At 44.8% G+C, this 19,152-nt stretch overlaps 1 protein-coding gene across 1 annotated transcript in view; it reads left to right on the top strand.

The window, feature by feature from the left end:
• Positions 1-18,255, top strand: part of DHTKD1 (dehydrogenase E1 and transketolase domain containing 1) — a 59,910-nt gene extending 41,655 nt beyond the window's left edge. Inside the window, exons 12-17 of the mRNA XM_062210909.1 lie at positions 1,538-1,644; positions 4,690-4,854; positions 12,519-12,601; positions 12,892-13,061; positions 14,873-14,958; positions 15,451-18,255. Coding sequence (XP_062066893.1) covers positions 1,538-1,644; positions 4,690-4,854; positions 12,519-12,601; positions 12,892-13,061; positions 14,873-14,958; positions 15,451-15,552 — 713 coding nt within the window. The 3' untranslated portion in view covers positions 15,553-18,255. The remainder of the gene's footprint in view (positions 1-1,537; positions 1,645-4,689; positions 4,855-12,518; positions 12,602-12,891; positions 13,062-14,872; positions 14,959-15,450) is intronic.
• Positions 18,256-19,152: the final 897 nt, after the last annotated feature.

Here is a 19,152-nt window from a genome sequence, read left to right as displayed (position 1 = left end):
CCTGCCAGCCTCCGGGGTGGCTGCTATGGGACAGCGTAATGAGCTCCTGGTAGGAGCGTCTGAGTTCTCCGTCAGCATGGAGAGTGGGTGCCACTCAGCGACAGTGGCGGGACACCTGCCATTCCCAGGGCGAGGTGCCTGGCTGCAGGGGGCAATGAGTGATGCACCAGATCCTAGGCTGTTTGACTCCGGGTGTGTTCTTGGGGTGCACCGAGTGACTAACTCTAACACAAGTAACACCAGCGGGCAGTGGTGACATAGGCAGGCTTTGTGGTGAGAGTCAAGCGAAGCTGTGCCAATAATCTTCTTCCATCAATCCAGGTACACTCAAATGTCTAGAGTTAAAAGTTTCAGGGTCCGGGGCCGTGGTGTAGTGGGTAAAGCCATTGCCTGCAATACCAGCATCCCATATGGATGCCAGTTTGAGTCCTGGGTGCTCCACTTCCGATCTAGCTCCCTGTTAATGTGCCTGGGAAGGCAGTGGAGGATGGCTCAAGTGCTTGGGCCCCTGCCACCCATGGGGAAGACCTGGATGAAACTCCTGGTTCCTGGTTTCTACCTGGTCCAGTCTTGGCCATTGCAGCCATTTGGGGAGTGAACCAGCAGATGGAAGATCTCTGTTTCTCTCTCCTGCCTCCCTCTCTGTAACTCTGCCTTTCAAATAAATAATAATAATAATAATAATAATAATAAAAACCTTAAAAACAAAGTTTCAAAAGCAGAACCTGCTTATGCTGAAAATTTAAAGTATGTGAAGGAAAAATCTCAGTATCTCTCCAGACCTTCAATCTCCTTTTGGGGGTACCCACTATTAGATTTTGAATACATGGCCCCTGAGTTTTTCTTTTTTAAATATTTTATTTATTTGAGAGACAGAGGTACAGACAGAAGGTCTTCCATCTGCTGATTCACTCCCCGAATGACTGCAATGGCTGGAGCCATGAGCTTCTTCCGGTCTCCCATGCATTGCAGAGGACCAAGCCCTTGGGCCACCTTCTGCTGCTTTCCCAGGGCATAGCAGAGAGCTGGATCAGAAAAGGAGCAGCCGGGACTAGAACCGGCACTCACGGGGATGCCGGTGCTGCAGATGGAGGATTAACCTACTACACCACACCACTGGTCCCAAACCCTGGGCTTTTCTATAGTCGTGTTTCTTGGTAACTTGTTAGTTGTGAAGGTCAAGTGTGACTGGGAGAATGACTCGCGACCGGAGACAAAACTCTTCGCAAGTGTCAGCTGCTCTCCCTGAGGGCTGTGCACAAGCAGGAGAGGAGCCGCCATTCTCAAGGCACCTTAGGACTGCAGCGAAGGCAGAGTGGCACACGCAGGCTGGGAAGCTGGGAGGCCGACCCTGCAGTTTGCCTTCTGCTCCCCAAAGCCCAGGGCTCAGGCTGTCCTCGTTATCTGCCTCCAGCCAACTGGACGCTTCGCCACTAGGGACCCCGAGACCAGGCTAGGAAGTACAGGCAATGGATACAGTTTGACAGGGTCAGGCAGCAGACCAAGGCATTTCAGACTCTTCTCTTTCTGTTCCCAGGAGAGGCTAAGTGGCTCCTGCAAAGTGGCATTGTCATCCTGCTTCCCCACGGCTACGACGGGGCTGGCCCAGACCACTCATCTTGTCGAATAGAGCGTTTCCTGCAGGTATGTTGAAGGCCTTCTTGGGTCGAAGAGACACGTTGCTGATTGCCAGGTGCTTTGGAACAGAAGAATTTCTTGTACCTAGCTGAAGATGCACCTTAAACTGCAAGACATTGCAGTATGGGAACAAAACAGGTTTAACGCAAGGTTGGGATTCCTTGGAAACCTAGTATGTCAGTTGTGATGGTTTCACAGGTGTATAGCAATCAAAGCATTCACATGGGTCTGTGTTCAGTGGCTTCTGTACCAGGCTGGTCATCAGAATCACAGGGACCAGCTCAGAGCAAATTCTCAGGAGCAGTGAGTATCCAAGAGTCTGTATTTTTATTTATTTATTTATTTGAAAGGTGGAGCCACAGAAAGGCAGAGGCAGAGCGAGAGAGAGAGGGAGAGAGGGGAAGAGATAGATCTTCTATCCAGTGGTTCACTCCCCAAATGGCTGCAACGGCAGGAGCTGCGCTGATCCAAAGCCAGGATCCAGGATCCAGGAGCTTCTTCCTGGTCTCCCACGTGGGGGCAGGAGCTCAAGCACTTGGGCCATCTTCTCCTTTCCCAGGTCACAGCAGAGAGCAAGATTGGAAGTGGAGCAGCCAGGACATGAGCTGGCACCCATACGGGATGCTTGCACCACAGGCAGAGGCTCAGCTTACTAAGCCATAGCGCCAGTCCCAGGGCACAGGTGTCTTAAATGGCATCTTTCCCCTCCTCCGAAGAGAACGAATCTCATAAGTACAACTTTAGGAATATAGTGATTCTTCCCATCATACCCGCCCTCCCAGCCCCACTCCCACCCCACCCCCTCCTCCCTTTTGCTTTCCCAGTCCCATTCTCCATTGAGGGGGAAAAAAAAACTGTTCCTAGACAGTTAAGACAAGGGCTGTTCAAGTCATTAAATGGCATCTCTATTGCTAGGCTAAGCATCTGCCCTGTTATCATTTTGTGAGAATCATTACAAATTCTCCTTTATCCATATTACTACCTTGTAGTTTATTAAGAAATTAAATATACAGAAAGGTTGAAAAAAATTTAGAGTGAACATTCATATGCCCACCCACTAGATTCCACCATTATTATTTTGTTACACTTGCTTTCTCATTTGTCTCTTTATCTATTATCCCTTATCCATCAATCCATCTTATTTTTTGGTTTATTTCAAAGTAAATGGAAACATCAATACTAATCTCCCAAAATACTTCAACATCATATCATGAATAGTTTTGGCATATGTGCAGATAAAATGAACAAATAGATAAATCATTAGTAGATAGGTAGGTAGGTCAATAGATGGATAGTTATGTTGATAGATAATGACACAGAGAAATAATTTCTGTAAAAATTAGATTACATGGGTCTGGCATTATGGCATAGTAGGTAAAGCTGCTGCCTCTGATAGTGGCAACCTATGTGTGTGCTGGTTTCTGACCCGGTTGCTCCACTTCAGATCCAGCTCCTTGCCAACGTGCCTGGGAAAGCAGTGGAAGATGGCTTAAGTGCTTGGGCCCCTGCACCCATGTGGCAGTCCTGGAAGAAGCTCCTGGCTCCTGGCTTTGGCCCAGCCTAGCCCCAGCCGTTATGGCCATTTGGGGAGTGAACCAGTGGATGGAAGATCTCTCTTTCTCTCTGTCTCTCCTCCTCCTTTCTCTCTCTGTAACTCTGCCTTTCAAATGAATAAATAAATCTTTAAAAAATGAGATTAAAGAAATAAATAGTAGATGAGTTAAAGAAATATATTGAAATACGAAACTACAAATTTTCAAAAGAATATAGGAAATAAGTAGGCAGGACGTAAAATTTGGGAGGCATCAGTGGACAAATATTTACAGTCAAAAGGCCTGTGAAACCCTCAGAGGTGGGACTATAGATAGAGAGATGGTGCCTCAGCACCGAGCCCTGGGGTACGCAGCCTTACAGGGTTGCAGAGAAGAGCAAATGAGACTGAGAAGTAGTTATTAAACTACTAGTTTTTTTTTTTTTTTTTTTTGACAGGCAGAGTGGACAGTGAGAGAGAGAGACAGAGAGAAAGATCTTCCTTTTCCATTGGTTCACCCCACAATGGCCGCTGCGGCTGGCGCGCTGCGGCCGGCGCGCTGCGGCCGGCGCACCGCGCTGATCCGAAGCCAGGAGCCAGGTGCTTCTCCTGGTCTCCCATGCAGGTGCAGGGTCCAAGCACTTGGGCCATCCTCTACTGCACTCCCGGGCCACAGCAGAGAGCTGGACTGGAAGAGGGGCAACCGGGACAGAATCCGGCGCCCCGACCGGAACTAGAACCCGGTGTGCCAGTGCCACAGGCAGAGGATTAGCCTAGTGAGCCGCGGCGCTGGCAAACTGCTAGTTTATTTATACTAGTTTTTATTTATTAAAAGCACTTTTAATTGGCAAATGAGAATTTATATATATTCATGGCATACAATGTGCTTTGATTTGGGTATACTTTTGGAATGATTGGATCAAGTTCATTAGTATCCATTGTCTCACATATTAGAAGGGCCTCCTGGCCAATCTCTATTCTCTCTGACACTCCGGAACTAATCTCCTCCGAAGAGTCTTTATTTTCCCTCAGTGAGCTTCCTCACACCCTCTCTCCCAATTGGCAGGTGTTAATGAGATTTCTCTGGGTTTTGTCCACCTCCTTTCCTTCCCTCCACTGTATCTAGGGTAGGGTTAGGGGCCACCCCTCAACTTCCTATCCCATCAAGATCTTCTGAAATTTAATTGAACTTTTCAACCTTCTGGGTTGAAAATGTATGTGTTTTAAGGCAAAAACGAAAGTATTTTAGAAATGTCCTCCCCAGATGATTCTTACAGTCGGCTGTGTTTGGGAAAACTGTGTTAGGTGACATAGAATGGGGCCAACGGAGAGGTGCGATGGAGAACTCTGTTTTGGCGACTATTTCACAGGCTATTCATTTACCTTCTAGGTTCTCTGTAACGGGGAGTGTTACAGAGCTGTACTGTGCACAGTGCTGTGCTTCCCTTTGGCTAGCCTGTCGCCACAGTGACGGAAACAGACGACCTGAGCGTTCTCCTTTCTTTCCACTTCTCTCCCAGATGTGTGACAGCACAGAAGAGGGGGTGGATGGAGACACTGTGAACATGTTCGTGGTCCACCCAACTACTCCCGCGCAGTATTTCCACCTGCTTAGACGACAGATGATTCGAAACTTCAGAAAACCCCTCATAGTTGCTTCTCCTAAGATGTTACTCAGGTTTCCTGTGAGTAGAAAAAACTGGTTCCTAAGCCTTTATCCTTTTGTCATTTTTGTGAATTTCATTTCTGCGCTCTTTTCTAAGAGGTCTTCAAAAAGTTTGTGGGAAATGCATATTATGAGAAAACTATGCATGGATTTCACAAATTTTTTGCACCAGAATGAACTTAGCTTTTGAGTCCATGTTCCCATAACTGTTTGAAGTACCTTCCTATTTTGAAATTACAGAAACACTTTTTTTTTTAGAGATTTATTGTATTTATTTGAAAGAGTTACAGAGAGAGATAGAGATGGAGAGTCTTCCATCCTCTTGTTCACTCCCCAAATGGCCTCAACAGCCGGAGCTGAGCGGATCTGAAGCCAGGAGCCAGGAGCCAGGAGTTTCTTCTGGGTCTACCACGTGGGTGCAGGGGCCCAAGAACTTGGGCCATCTTCTGCTGCTTTCCCAGGCCATCAGCAGGTAGCTGGATCAGAAATGGAGCAGCCAGGACTTGAACCAGCATCCATATGGGCACTGCAGGCCGGGGCTTCAACCTGCTGTGCCACAGCACCGCCCTCCCCCCCTTTTTTTTTACAGTAACACTTTTTAAAAAGATTTATTTATTTGAAAGGTAGAGTGGCACAGAGAAAGGGAAAGACAGACTGAGATCTTCTATCTGCTGATTCACTCCCCAAGTGGGCACAACAGCAGGCCTGGGCCATGCTGAAGCGAGAAACTCCATCCAGGTCTCTTATGTGGGTGGCAAGGGCCAAGCACATGGGTCAATTTACTCCGCCTTCCCAGGTGCTTTAGCAGGGAACCTGATAGGAAGCTGAGCAGCTGGGACTTGAACTGCTGCCCATATGTGATGCTGGCATCCCAAGCAGCAGCTTGACCCACTGTGCCACAATACCTGCTCCTCGGTTTAGTTTAGTTTTTTTTTTTTTTTAATATTTATTTATTTGGAAAGTCAGAGTTACACAGAGAGAGGAGGAGACAGACAGACTGAGAGATCTTCCAGCCACTGGTTCACTCCCCAGCTGGCCAGGGCTGGGTCAGGCTGACGTCAGGAGCCAGAAGCTTCATCTGGGTCTCCCACGTGGGTGCAGGGGCCCAAATACTTGGGCCATCTTCCACTGCTTTTCTCAGACCATTAGCAGGGAGCTGGATTGGAAGTGGAGCAGCCGGGACATGAATTGGCATCCATATGGGATGCCAGTATCGCAAGTGGTGGCTTTACTCACTATGCCACAATGCCAGCCCCATCTGTTTAGTTTTAATTGACTTTTCTGCTTTCGTATTTCTTAAAACTTTCAAGAACAATTGGAAATATAGGTAGCTTTCCAGGTGCTGTGTAATAAGACATAGGGATAGCAGTTGTTATCACATGGGTTTCCTAATATAATCAGCAGCAACTTGTGAGAGAAAATGTAAAGTCTAAGTGGTCTAAACGCTATTATGATGATAGTAGGAAATTAGAAATTTAAAGTATTTTAATGAAAATCAATGATATTATTCATCATCCTTTATGAAGATTTTTTTCTGTTAAGTGATTTCTCACAGAAAGACTTGGTTTAATGAACTTAAATACTGTAACAATATAGCTTATTGCTACTGTAATCTAAAGAGGTACAGGGGCTGGCGCTGTGGCACGGTGGGTTAATGCCCTGGCCTGAAGCGCCGGCATCCCATATGGGCACCGGTTCTAGTCCCGGCTGCTCCTCTTCCAATCCAGCTCTCTGCTATGGCCTGGGAAAGCAGTAGAAGATGGCCCAGGTACTTGGGCCCCTGCACCCGCGTGGGAGACCTGGAAGAAGCTCCTGGCTCCTGGCTTCAGATCGGCGCAGCTCCGGTCATTGTGGCCATCTGGGGAGTGAACCATTGGATGGAAGACCTCTCTCTCTCTCTCTGCTTCTCCTCTCTCTATGTAACTCTGACTTTCAAATAAATAAATAAATCTTAAAAAAAAAAAAAAAAGAATGTACTCACCTATTTAAAAAAAAATAAAGAGGTACATTTTGGGGCCAGCATTGTGGTAGGTAAAGGCACCACCTGTGACTCCAGCATCCCATATGGACGTGGGTTCGAGTCCTGGCTTCTTCACTTCCAATCCAGCTCCCTGCTGATGAACCTGGGAAAGCAGTGGAAGATGGCCCAAGTCCTTGCACACACGTGAGACGCAGAGGAAGCTCCAGGTTGCTGGCTTTGGTCTGGCCTAGCCCTGGCTGTTGTGGCCATTTAGGGAGTAAACCAGCAGATGGAAGGTATCTTTATCTCTCCCACTCTCTCTCTGTAACTGTGCCTTTCAAATAAGTAAAAATAAATCTTTTAAAAAATGTACATTTTTGGGGTTGGCGTTGTATAGTAAGTTAAGCTGTCACTTGGGAAGCCAGCATCCCACATCCCAACTTGAAGAGATGCTTCCTGTCCAGTGCCTTGCTGATGCATCTGGGAAGCAGCAGGTACTCAAGTACGTGAGTCCCTACCACCTTCTTCGAGACATAGATAGAGTTCCTGGCTCCTGGCTTTGACCTTGCCCAGCCCTGGATTTTGTGGCCATCTGGGGAGTGAACCAGCAGATGGAAGATCTGTTTCTTCCCCTTGCTCTGTCACTCTGCCTTTCAAATAAATAAATAAATATTTCAAAAATAAATAAATAAACGAGAACATTTCCTCTTGGCTTACTAGTTTCAGCATGCTGAAGCCTTCAAATCACAGAAATAGGCTAGTTTTCACACGGCAGCATCCAAGATAATAAATACTACCAGGCATCCATCTATCCCATCTGCTCTCATTTTCAGTTCCATATGAGAGTTTTAATCAGGATTGGTATTAAAAATTTCATATTTATTTCCATGCAACTACTGACGAGAAATAAGACGTTTAGAATTCAGCTGTTCATGAATGTCTGGTGCTACTACCCAAGGTTGCAAAGTGTATATTTGGAATTGAGATGCATTGAGAAGAGCTGTGATTTGCTTCCATCCATTATCATTTTAAGCAGTTCTTGGCACTCAGAGGGGAGTAAAGAGGTACTCATTCTCAGTGTGGGCCCTTTCATGGCTCTCAACTCAAAGCCTCCTTAAAATCTCTGCTCTGGGTATGTGACTTGACTCCGCCTAATCTTGGCCCTGGGTGTCAACATGGAGGAAACACATTTGCGTTTCACCAGCGGCCACAGCACATTTGGAGTAGTCTACAGCGTTCCTGTGAACAACCTGATACGTGTTGAGATGGACCCATGGGCCTAGAAGTATCTCAGAACATTTCAGGAAAGTTAATACAGTCCCTTTAACACAGTGTGTCTGATAAGTCTCTTTTGATGCATGTAATTGGAAACAGCAGTGTTAAAGCAACAGAGTCAAAAAGTAAAATTACCATAATGCATTTTAAGATGTATATATATATACACACAGGTGGATTTGTAACCCACCTTGCGTTGTATCTCCACGGTTGTTAACCTGCTCCCTCAATCATAACTATAAAGGAGTGAAATGATTTTAATTGTACTATTACTGAATGCTGAGTAAACTGTTAGATTTTTTTTTATTGAGAATTTCTTTCACAGTTTCAAACTGAGAAAGAGCAATCTTGTTCTGGCCATAGTACTCCTCTCCTGTTGCCGGGTCTGATACGTCCTGTGGGGTAGTGCTGGGGCCCAGGACATTGAGTTGCTGCGTGGGTCGCCTGCATCCCCTATCAGTGCCAGTTCAAGTCCTGGCTCCTCTGCTTCCATTCAAGCTCCCTGCTAATGTATCTGGGAAGGCAACAGAGGGAGGCCCATGCAAGTATTAGGACCCTGTTACCCATGTGGAAGACGCAGATAGAGTTCTGGGACCCTGGCTTCGGCCTGGCCCAGCTCTGGCTGTTGCAGCCATCTAGAGAGTACACCGGTGGATGGGGGATATTTCAGTGTCCCTCCCTATCTCTTTGTCAGTCTGCCTTTCAGATAACTATACCCTAAAAACTGTGTAACTTATCAAATAAGAGAAATCTTTACATATGTTCATTAAATGTGTAAGCACACTTCTAAGAGAAAGCAAACACAATCACTGTTGAATTCTCATTTCTTCCTGACTCTGTCCTGAGAAGTGGAGATCAACACAGGGCTGCAGTTCAGAATGGAGAAAGCTCGCCTCTCTCACACCTCACTGAGTAATACGAACAGCCAAGCTAAAAAACAAATTATTTGAGAGCAGGGAGACACAGAGAGAGAGAGACAGAGAGACAGAGAGACAGAGACTCAGACAGAGAGGAAAAACTCCTGTCCTCAGGTGTATTCCCCAAATAGCCACCACGGCCAGGGCTGGGCCGGCCCAAAGTCAGGAACCGGGAACTCAATCCAGATCTCGCACATGGGAAGCAAGAAACCAATGACTGGAGCCATCACTACTGCCTCCCAGGGTCTGCACTGGTAGGAAGCTGGGGTCAGGGACCAGAACCAGGAAGTGAACTCAGGCTCTCCGATATGTTATGCTGGTATGAAAACTACTAAATTAAATGCCCACCCCCAAGCTGAATATTTAATGTTTATTTTTTAGGTTGTATCACAGTATCCTAGCTCCACAATGGCCTACTCAAAATGTCCTGTGCTCATTTGAGATGAGAATTTGGGGCACTGACTAGATGAGAGCAAAGGAGATCAAGTCTCCAGACTTGGCCTCATCAATTATCTGCTCTAGAGTCTTTGCAACCAGTGTTTATTTATTTGTTTAGTAACTTTAAAATAATTTGAAAGACACTAAAAAAGACACAGACAAAGAGAGCCAGAGAAAGACAGAGACAGAGGTTCCCATTGCTGTTTTATCCTCCAAATCTTTGCAACAGCCTGAGCTAGGCCAGGCTGAAGTAAGGAGCCAGGAGCTCACTCTGAGTCTCCCATGTGAGTGACAGGGACCCAAGAATTGAGCCATCACCTGCCTTTTTTTTTTTAAAGACTTATTTATTTATTTGAAAGGCAGAATTAGAGAGAGAGAAAGAGGGAGAGAGAGAGAGAAAGGGAGTGACATAGAGGTCTTCCATCGCTGGTTGACCCCAAATGGCCATAATGGCCAGGACTGGACCAATCCAAAGCTAGGAGCCAGGAGCCTCTTCTGGATCTCTCACACAGGTGCCGGGGCCCAAGCACTTGGGCCATCTTCCACTACTTTCCCAGGCCATCAGCAGGGAGCTGGATCAGAAGTGGAGCAGCTGGGACCCAATCCAGCACACACATAAGATGCTGGCGCCACAGGCAGATGCTTAACCTACTACGTTATAGTGCCAGCCCCTCCTTTTTTTTTTTTTTTTTTTAAGATTTATTTTATTTATTCGAAGGATAGAATTACCGAGAGAGGGAGAGATAGAGATAGAGAGATCTTCCATTTGCTGGTTCACTCCCCAAATGACTGAAACTTCCAGGGCTAGGGCAGGCTGAAGCCAGGAGCCAGGAGCTTTATCCAGGTCTCCCACATGGGTTCAGGGGCCCAAGCACTTGGCCACCCCCGACTGCTTTCCCAGGCTATCAGGAAGCTGGATTGGAAGCATAGCAACCTGGACTAGAACCAGCGCCCATATAGGATGACGGCGTTGCAGGTGGTGATTTAGCCTGTTACGCCACAAGGCTAGCCCAGGATGCAGATACTTAAGAAGCTGGATTGGAAGTGTTGTAGCTGGGACTCAAACTGGGCACTCTGGCATAGGATGCAAGCATCCCAAGAGGCACCTTCAGAGCTATGCCACACACCTGCTCCACAAGTACATATTGAAGCTGAGCTAATTAATCAAATTTCCTTCCATCACAGAAATAGACATATGCTACCACTAGTTTTACTGGCCAAATAAGTTTCACTTATAAACTGTAGTCAAAAAACCTACAAGGGGCTGGCGCTATGGTACAGTGGATAAAGCTGCTGTCTATAGCACCAGCATCCCATATGGGTGCCAGTTCAAGTCCTGGCTGCTCCACTTCCGATCCAACTCCCTGCTAATGCACTTGGGAAAGCAACGGAAGACAACTCAAGTCCTTGGGCTCCTGCACCCACATGGGAGACCCAGAAGAAGCTCCTGGCTCCTGGCTCCTGGCTTCAGATCAGCCCAGCTCCAGCCTTTGCAGCCATTTGGGGAGTGAACAAGTAGATGGAAAAATCTCCCTCTCTGCCTCTACTTCTGTCTCTGTAACTCTGCCTTTCAAATAAATACATCTTAAAAACAAAACAAAAATAAAAACCCTATAAGCAGGGTTGGGCATTGTAGCACAGTGTATTAAACTACTGCTTGTGACACCATCATCCCATATCACAGTGCTTGTTTCTAGTCCTGACTGCTCTGCTTCTGATCCAGCTTCCTGTTAATGCATCTCGGGAGGCAGCAGGTGGTGGGCTCACATATTTGGATCCCTGCCACTCACATAGGAGACCCAGATGGATCTCCTGGCTTCTGGCTTCTGGCTTCTGGCTTGAGCATGGCCCAGCCCTGGCTGTTGTGGGCTTTGGGGAGTGAACCAGTAGATGGAAAACTCCCTCTATCTCTGTGCCTCTACCTTTCAAGTGGATGAGAATAAGTAAATAGACATTTAAAAGGAAAACCTAGAAAAATGGAAACAGTTGTCCTAGTTTAGCTGTTTTTGTTCACAATATAAATTCTATAAAATGTGTTCAATTCTAAAAAATTAAACTTTTTTATTCATAAAGCTCTGTGATCAAACTGAAATTCTGATTCTGAACAGTTTGTTTTGAGGGCAGATGTTTGGCTTGGCAGTTAAGATGCTGGCTGGGACGCCTGCATCCCATATTGGAGTACCTGGGTTTGAGTCTTGGCTCCAGCTTGCGATTCCAGTCCCTGCTAATGCAGCCCCTGGGAAGCATCAGTAACAGTTCAGTGCATTGGTTGGAGACCTGGATTGATTTCCTGGCTCCCAGCTTCGACCTGGCTCTGTCCCAATCACTGTGGGCATTTGGGAACTCTCTCCCTTTGTTTCTCTGCATCTCTTTTGCATTTCCACGAGCAGAGTGAGGGTTCTAGTTGCTATGTATCCTCATCAGTACTTTGTATCACCAGCTTATTGTTTTCTTTCGTTTTACTTTGATCCACTTTAATTAGTGGCACCAGCTTTTGGCACCAGCCAAAACGTAAAGTTATATTACTCTGAAGTATATAGGAATGACATTTTGGGGGAAAATACTATATTTATCATTTCATATATTTACTGCAGTGCTGGGCTAGAGTTTTAACACTAATTTTTACTTTTTAATTTTTATTATTTTTTAAAAAAATTTTCATATACAGCTGAGATTTTTTTTTATTATTATTTGAGAGGCAGAGTTACAGACTGTGGGATGAAGAGACAGAGAGAAAGGTCTTCCTTCTGTTGATTTACTCCCCAAATGGCTGCAACGGCTGGAGCTGCGCTAATCCAAAGACAGGAGCCAGGAGCTTCCTCCCAGTCTCCCACACGTGTGCAGGGGCCCAAGCACTTGGGCCATCCTCTACTGCTTTCCCAAGACATAGCAGAGAGCTAGATTGGAAGAGGAGCAGCTGGGACTCAAACCAGCACCCATATGGGATGTTGACGCCGCAGGCAGAGGATTAACCTACTGCACCATGGTGCCGGCCCCAAGTTTTAACATTAATTTTTAATAAAGATCCTATGTAGGTAAAAGCTTCAGCTATTTTCCATTGATTGACAGATATATGGTTTTCTTGCCCCTTAGGCAGCTGTGTCAACTCTTGAAGAAATGGCACCAGGAACCACATTTAGACCAGTTATTGGCGACTCATCTGTGGACCCAAAAAAGTAATTTGCTGTGTATCCCTGTTTGCATACTCTGTGGTAGTATTTGAATGAATGGGAAAAGCTGTTTGTGGTAAGGAATCCAAAGTGACCAAAATCTCCTTGATGCTGATGCAAGTCCTGTGAGTGAGTGGGGCAGGAGCCCGAGTGTGTGTGGGGCAGCGCACTTTGGAGGCAGGTGCTGCTAGCTTCCTTGGGGAGGCACTTCAGCCTGCATTGTCTCTCCTTTCTCCCTGTAAATTCTCACGTAACGAAACCTGTTCCCCTGCCGTTGCCCCTCTTCCACACAACAGGGTCAAGACACTCGTATTCTGCTGCGGCAAACATTTCTACGCGCTGCTGAAGCAAAGGGAATCTTTGGGGGCCAAGAAGCACGACTTTGCCATCATCCGAATTGAGGAGCTCTGCCCTTTCCCCTTGGACTCCCTGCAGCAAGAGATGAGTAAATATAAACACGTTCAAGGTAAGGGGTCGTCGTTGGCAGGGTTCTTTGCTTCTCAAATATCTCAAATGCAAAGAGGTGGTGGGGGCAGTGACAGCAGGTTGAAAAATCAAATCTCGTGTCCCAGGATAGGAACAAATCACCATGAAAGTTAGTGTCCCCATGTCTCTCACAGTGTCACTCTCCTTCTTGCCTTCTCTCATGTGAAACAATTTCTTGAGAGTTTGGGGCATGTCAGTGTCATTTTTGAGAAATATGGTGTAATGGTAAATGACAAGCCTTTTCAACAAATAGGGCTGGCATGTTGGCTGTCCATATGTACCTTGTACTGAAATTAACTCAAAATCCATCATAGACCTATTCATAAAATGAAAAGCTGTAAACATTTTGGAAGAAAACAGGAGAAAATCTTTGTGTCCCTGGGTGAGGGAGAACATTCCTAGGTACACCAAAGCACATTTCATAAAAGAAACGTAGGAATTTATTAAAATGAAAAGCTTTTGTACTGTGAAGGGTATTGTTGAGAAAGTGAAAAGACAAGCCAAAGAAAGACCAGAAGAAAGTATCTATAAATACATATCTAACAAAAAACTATCTAGAATACTTAAAGAGCTCTTAACACTCAAGAGTAAGAAAACAAGTAGTCCAGTTTTTCAAAACGTGCAAAAGTGTTGAAGAGGTGCTTCTCCAAAGAATGACATGGGAAATAAACACATGACAAGGTGGCTCCATGTCCTTAGTGATAAGGGAAATGAAAATTAAGCCAACATGAGATACAGCAACACACTTATTAAAGTGGATCAAAGTAAAACAAAAGAAGACAATAGTTGGTGATACAAAGTACTGATGAGGATACATAGCAACTAGAACCCTCACTCTCTGCTGGTGGAAATGCAAATTGCTGCAGCCACCCTGGGCAATAGTCAGCTTCTTATACAGTTAAACAATGAGCTACTGTGTGACCCAGCCATTCCACTCCTAGGTGTTTATCCAAGAGAAAATGCACTCACAGAAGAATCTGCAGGCAAATGTTTATAACAGCTTTTTAAATAATTGCCCCCAACTGGAAACAACCAAAATGTCCTTCAACCAGTCAATGGGTAAACAATTTGTGGTATGTCTGTATGATATCATACCATTCAACAATGACAAGGAACAAATTACTGCTGTCTACAACAATATAGAGGAATCACGAATAGATTGTGCGAATTCTAGGAAGCCAGGTCCAAAGATTGCACACTGTATGAAACCATTCATATGACATTCTGGGAAAGGCAGAACTCTAGGACTGGGCATTTGGCACAGCGGTTAAGACACCACTGGGGACATCTGCATCCTATAGCGGAGTGCCCGAGTTGAGTCCCAGCCACTCCACTTCTGATCCAGCTTCCTGCTCATGCACCTGGGAAGGCAGCAGAGGATGGTTCATGTACTTGGGTCTCTGCCACCCACATGAGAGACCCAGATGGAGTTCCCAGCCCTGGCTATTGTGAACATTTGGGAAGTGAACCAGTGGATGGGAGATCTCTGTTTCTCTGCCTTTCAAATAAAAATAAAAAAGATGAGTAGTTGGCCAGGTGGTCGGGGGTGGGAGTGGGAGATAGCCACAAAGGGACAGGACCAACTAATTTTGGGCATTGCTAGAACTGTCCTGTGACATGACTGTGGTGGTAGATACATGAGTATGTATTTTCAGGAGAAACAAAGATAAGCTATGCTATGCCATAATGGAAAAACATGTATTTAATTGAGGTTGGATATCTGTCACCAATTTTTTTGTTTATATTTACTTATGGTACTGAAATGGACTTTTTTTATACATATATTTGTAGCTGTTATTTGGAGTCAGGAGGAACCTCAGAACATGGGTCCATGGTTTTTTGTTTCTCCAAGATTTGAGAAGCAATTGGCCTGCAAGGTAATAGTTTCTCTCTTTCTCTCTCTCTCTCGTGCATGTGTGCACACACTGGTGCAATTCTTGACTACTTCTTAGGAAGCAAAAAAACAGAAGAGCAATTGCAATTCTATGTATCTTACATCCTGCTGTGAATGGAACTCAGCTCACTCCTCTGATACCAGTCTGCTGGACACAAATCATTTCACAAGTGAATAATTCTATTTAAGGACACTCTACAGCTAAAGCCAAGTGATAGTTCCTCAAGGATAAGATAAATTCAAGAACTCATCTCTCCTTATTATCATGTTCCATTATCCATTCCATTATTATGGAATTTAGCTAGTTATTAGTGGTGACATTTATTTCTCTCCATTTTATTCCATGTAACTTGTTATTTTCCAAAGAAGTGATTTATGGTTAAATAAGAGAACTACCTGTGCTTTCTTGGTGATACCGAGCAGAGCTCTGACCAAGTGAAAATGTCATTTGCTTTCTTCTCTGCTCCAATGACAGCTCCGTCTGGTGAGCCGGCCCCCTCTGCCAGCACCTGCTGTGGGAATTGGCACAGTCCACCTACAGCAGCACGAAGAAGTCCTCAGGAAGACCTTTGCTTGATGTTGCCCTTTGAAGACTCCCTCCTCCGATTCAGGAAAACTGCTATAAAAAGAAAGGCCTGCTTCCTCTACCCCTCCTGTGTCTATTAGGTGACGTGAAACGAATTCCCCTAAGGTGTTGGGGTTGTTGTGGACAGGCTAATCTGGAAAAGGTAGAAGCAGCAGGGGAATCAGACCAGTAGATTTGATCCTTAAAAATACAGGTGCTGTGTTTGGTTAGATCTGACCTGGAGAACTAGGTCATTATGTTGATGATTTCAGATGCCACTCTCATTAACCATACATACTTGACCTGGAAAACTTTTTAAGACTCACTGTGGAGCCAGATAGCAGGTGACCTCAGTTCTGCTTTTTGATTTGTGTGCTGCATGTCCCTTTCATTGACTTTCCCCTTCCTTCTCCAAAGTCCCGTCACTACCGGTATTTTCATCTTCTGCAATCTCTGGTGCTGCTTTCCAGCCACTCTACACAAGTATTTCACCACACACTAGCAAAACTAGATTGTTCCTGATATGTGTACTGCCAAGTCTTACCCATTATCCTTCAATCTAGGTCCTATTCAATACGAATTTCTGGGTGCAAGATCTTACAGCACTGTATTTTAAAATTAAGGAATTTCAGCTACAATGACATTACTCTGTAGGGTTTTTTTTTTGTTTTTGTGGTTTTTTTTTTTTTTTTTTTTTTTTTTGCATAGTCTTTGCTTCTTGTTGTTCTGGTAGTAAAATCTTACTATTTCTAACTGACTTAGATGTCTGACTGGGGGGTTTAAGTCCTCCTCAATCAGTTTTGCCTCCAAAAGGCCCTGCTGCAATACAATGTTTAACGGGGGTGTTTAAAGAACACTTACACTTTGACAGAGGGACCTTGCCAACACCAGGTACTGATGTACTCACCAACTGATTCCCTCAGTCTGAAATTAAAGCCTGTTCTAGAAGCATAACTAAACAGCAAACCACAGAAGTTCCTTGGACCTGGTGCTGTGGAGGTGCCACCAGTTCCCATTCTTGTGTCCTGACACTGTTTTCCTCAGAAGGGCAAGGGGAATCCTGGGAGCTGGAATGAGTCCATGCCCTTTGCATTTTTATAGGCAACTCACCATGACTTTCAGAATCAAATGATAGCTTGTTCTGTCCACAGCAGCAGATGCATGATTCACATCTAAAAGTGTGCAGTAAAGTCTTGATTTAACATTCCTGTAGTGTACAAAATCCTTTTCTTCTTATATACCTCAATGCTTTCTTGCTCTGTCAAGCCTTATAAATCAGGTAACTTAGCGCCACTCAAGTATGTAAGTTGGTAAAATTACCAAAGTCTATTTAATGGGAATGGTTATCAATGATGCATATTTAATTAGGAAAAAATTAAAGCACAATGTCATTTTCAGATCTCTTGGTTTCTTGAATTAAATCTCGATCGTCTAGGCACAAAGTGAGCTGGCAGACTGTTTTTTCAGTGTAGATCTTTCCAGATCCCTCCCTAACTTTATACCTCACGAGTCTATCCACAGGTCTTCTCGAACCTGAGCCATGAACTATGTCTTCTGTCATCTTAACCATCCTGTTTTCAATCTGAATGACTTTGCAGGAAAGGACTATTTGAAGATTTCCAAAACAAATACTCATTTTTTTACTTTATTCCTCCTAGAAATTTAGTAATGTGATATCTGTATCCCATTTATATCTATTATCTCTATATCCTCTTTACTCTAGTTTCATGCCTAATGAAGAAAATAGCTTATATTGGGTATTCTATGAGTAGAAATATTAGCAACCATGGAAGAAAAGTGACAAATTATTATTAACTAAGATCTTTCACACTGTAAGAACCATTTTGCTCAGGTTTCTGTACATACACTATTTGGGAAAAGTATTCCGAAGCACAGGCGTCTTTAGCCTATTGCTTTTGAAGTTTGTTGTTGTTGTTTTAATTTCTTGACTAACACTGGAAAGAGCATCTCTTTTCACCAAAATGAGGCAGCAGGGGGTTTCACAGGAAGGAAGTCACTGATTAGGAAGTCACTGATTTCTGAGTCTGAAGCTACCATACACTTCACCTACATTCTCTTGGATGTTCTTGGATATTTGGCCTTCCATCTTCAGCTTCTCGTAGAATTCAGGCTAAAATGATCATGCTTTGAGGGAAATTTGGACAAGATGTTTAATCTTCAACAGCTCTTACGTTACTCTGTGGATATAGTAATTCATTGCCATGTTTTAATTATGATCAAGTACAAACTAAAGCAGACTGATTTTCCTGCTGCCCATGACACAAATCAGTTAATTTTAGAAAACCTTTATATTACTATTCTCTTATTTCCCTATGTCTTCCTGATTCATATGGAGAACCAGCTGTAAATGAAGAACATCAGGAAAAGATCCTTAAAGAGTAGAGTGGTGTGTAGGGGCTGGCATCATGGGGCAGCCAGCTAAGCCCTTGCCTCTGTGGCTGGCATCCCATATGAGTGCCCATTCCAGTCCAAGCTGCTCCATTCCAGATTCAACTCCCTGCTAAAGTGCTTGGGAAAGCAGCTGAAGATGACATGACCCAAGTGCCTGGGTCTCTGCTGCCCATCTGTACCCATTTGGAGAGTGAACCAGGGGATGCAAGATCTCTCTTTTTCTCTGTAACTCTGCCTTTCAAGTAAATTAATAAATCTTAAAAAAAAAAAAAAAAAAGAAGAGTTGAGTGCTGTTTCATCCACCAATATTTTGAAGAATACCTATGCAATTTATATGGTCTTGTTCTGGACCTTGGAAATACATGGAAGTAAAAGACCAAATGAGTTGCTGGATTTTTTTTTTTTTTTTTTTTTTTTGACAGGCAGAGTGGATAGTGAGAGAGAGACAGAGAGAAAGGTCTTCCTTTTGCCGTTGGTTCACCCTCCAATGGCCGCCGCGGTAGCACGCTGCAGCCGGCGCACCGCGCTGATCCGATGGCAGGAGCCAGGTGCTTCTCCTGGTCTCCCATGGGGTGCAGGGCCCAAGGACTTGGGCCATCCTCCACTGCACTCCCTGGCCACAGCAGAGAGCTGGCCTGGAAGAGGGGCAACCGGGACAGGATCGGTGCCCCGACCGGGACTAGAACCCGGTGTGCCGGCGCCGCAAAGCGGAGGATTAGCCTAGTGAGCCGCGGCGCCAGCCTGAGTTGCTGGATATTCTTAAGGGATGAACGATCTGTTTGAGAAGGCCAAACATATTACACTTCAGAGAGAGGTTCTTGTTAAAAACAGTAAAGTTCTTGCTAAAACAGTATGAGGTCAAACGAGTGAAATTCCTGACAGACACAGATTAGGTGGCATACTGTGGTTAGACAAGGGAAAGTCTTAAGTAGCTTAGGGTCAGAAAGACTGAAGAATGGTAGAAGGGGAGTTCACACAACTTACCCAGAGTGTCAAAGTTTATTCCTACACTCTTACTTGAAACATGGAGCTACCCCAGAAAGAGACAGCCGAGGTAGGTACAGGCTATTCTTCACCTCTTGTCAGATTTTCGAATGAGTGTACCTTCATTGAAAAGATACTGTATCCATGAGGCTAGCTCACAATCCCAGGAGCAGGCCACTATGGCCAGCATCCCATATTGGAGTGCAGGTTCGAGTC

Source organism: Lepus europaeus, chromosome 14, assembly GCF_033115175.1.
Source record: "Lepus europaeus isolate LE1 chromosome 14, mLepTim1.pri, whole genome shotgun sequence".
Taxonomy (NCBI): Eukaryota; Metazoa; Chordata; class Mammalia; order Lagomorpha; family Leporidae; genus Lepus; species Lepus europaeus.
The sequence above is the reverse complement of the archived record's forward strand: the minus strand, read 5'-3'. Positions and strand labels throughout refer to the sequence as shown.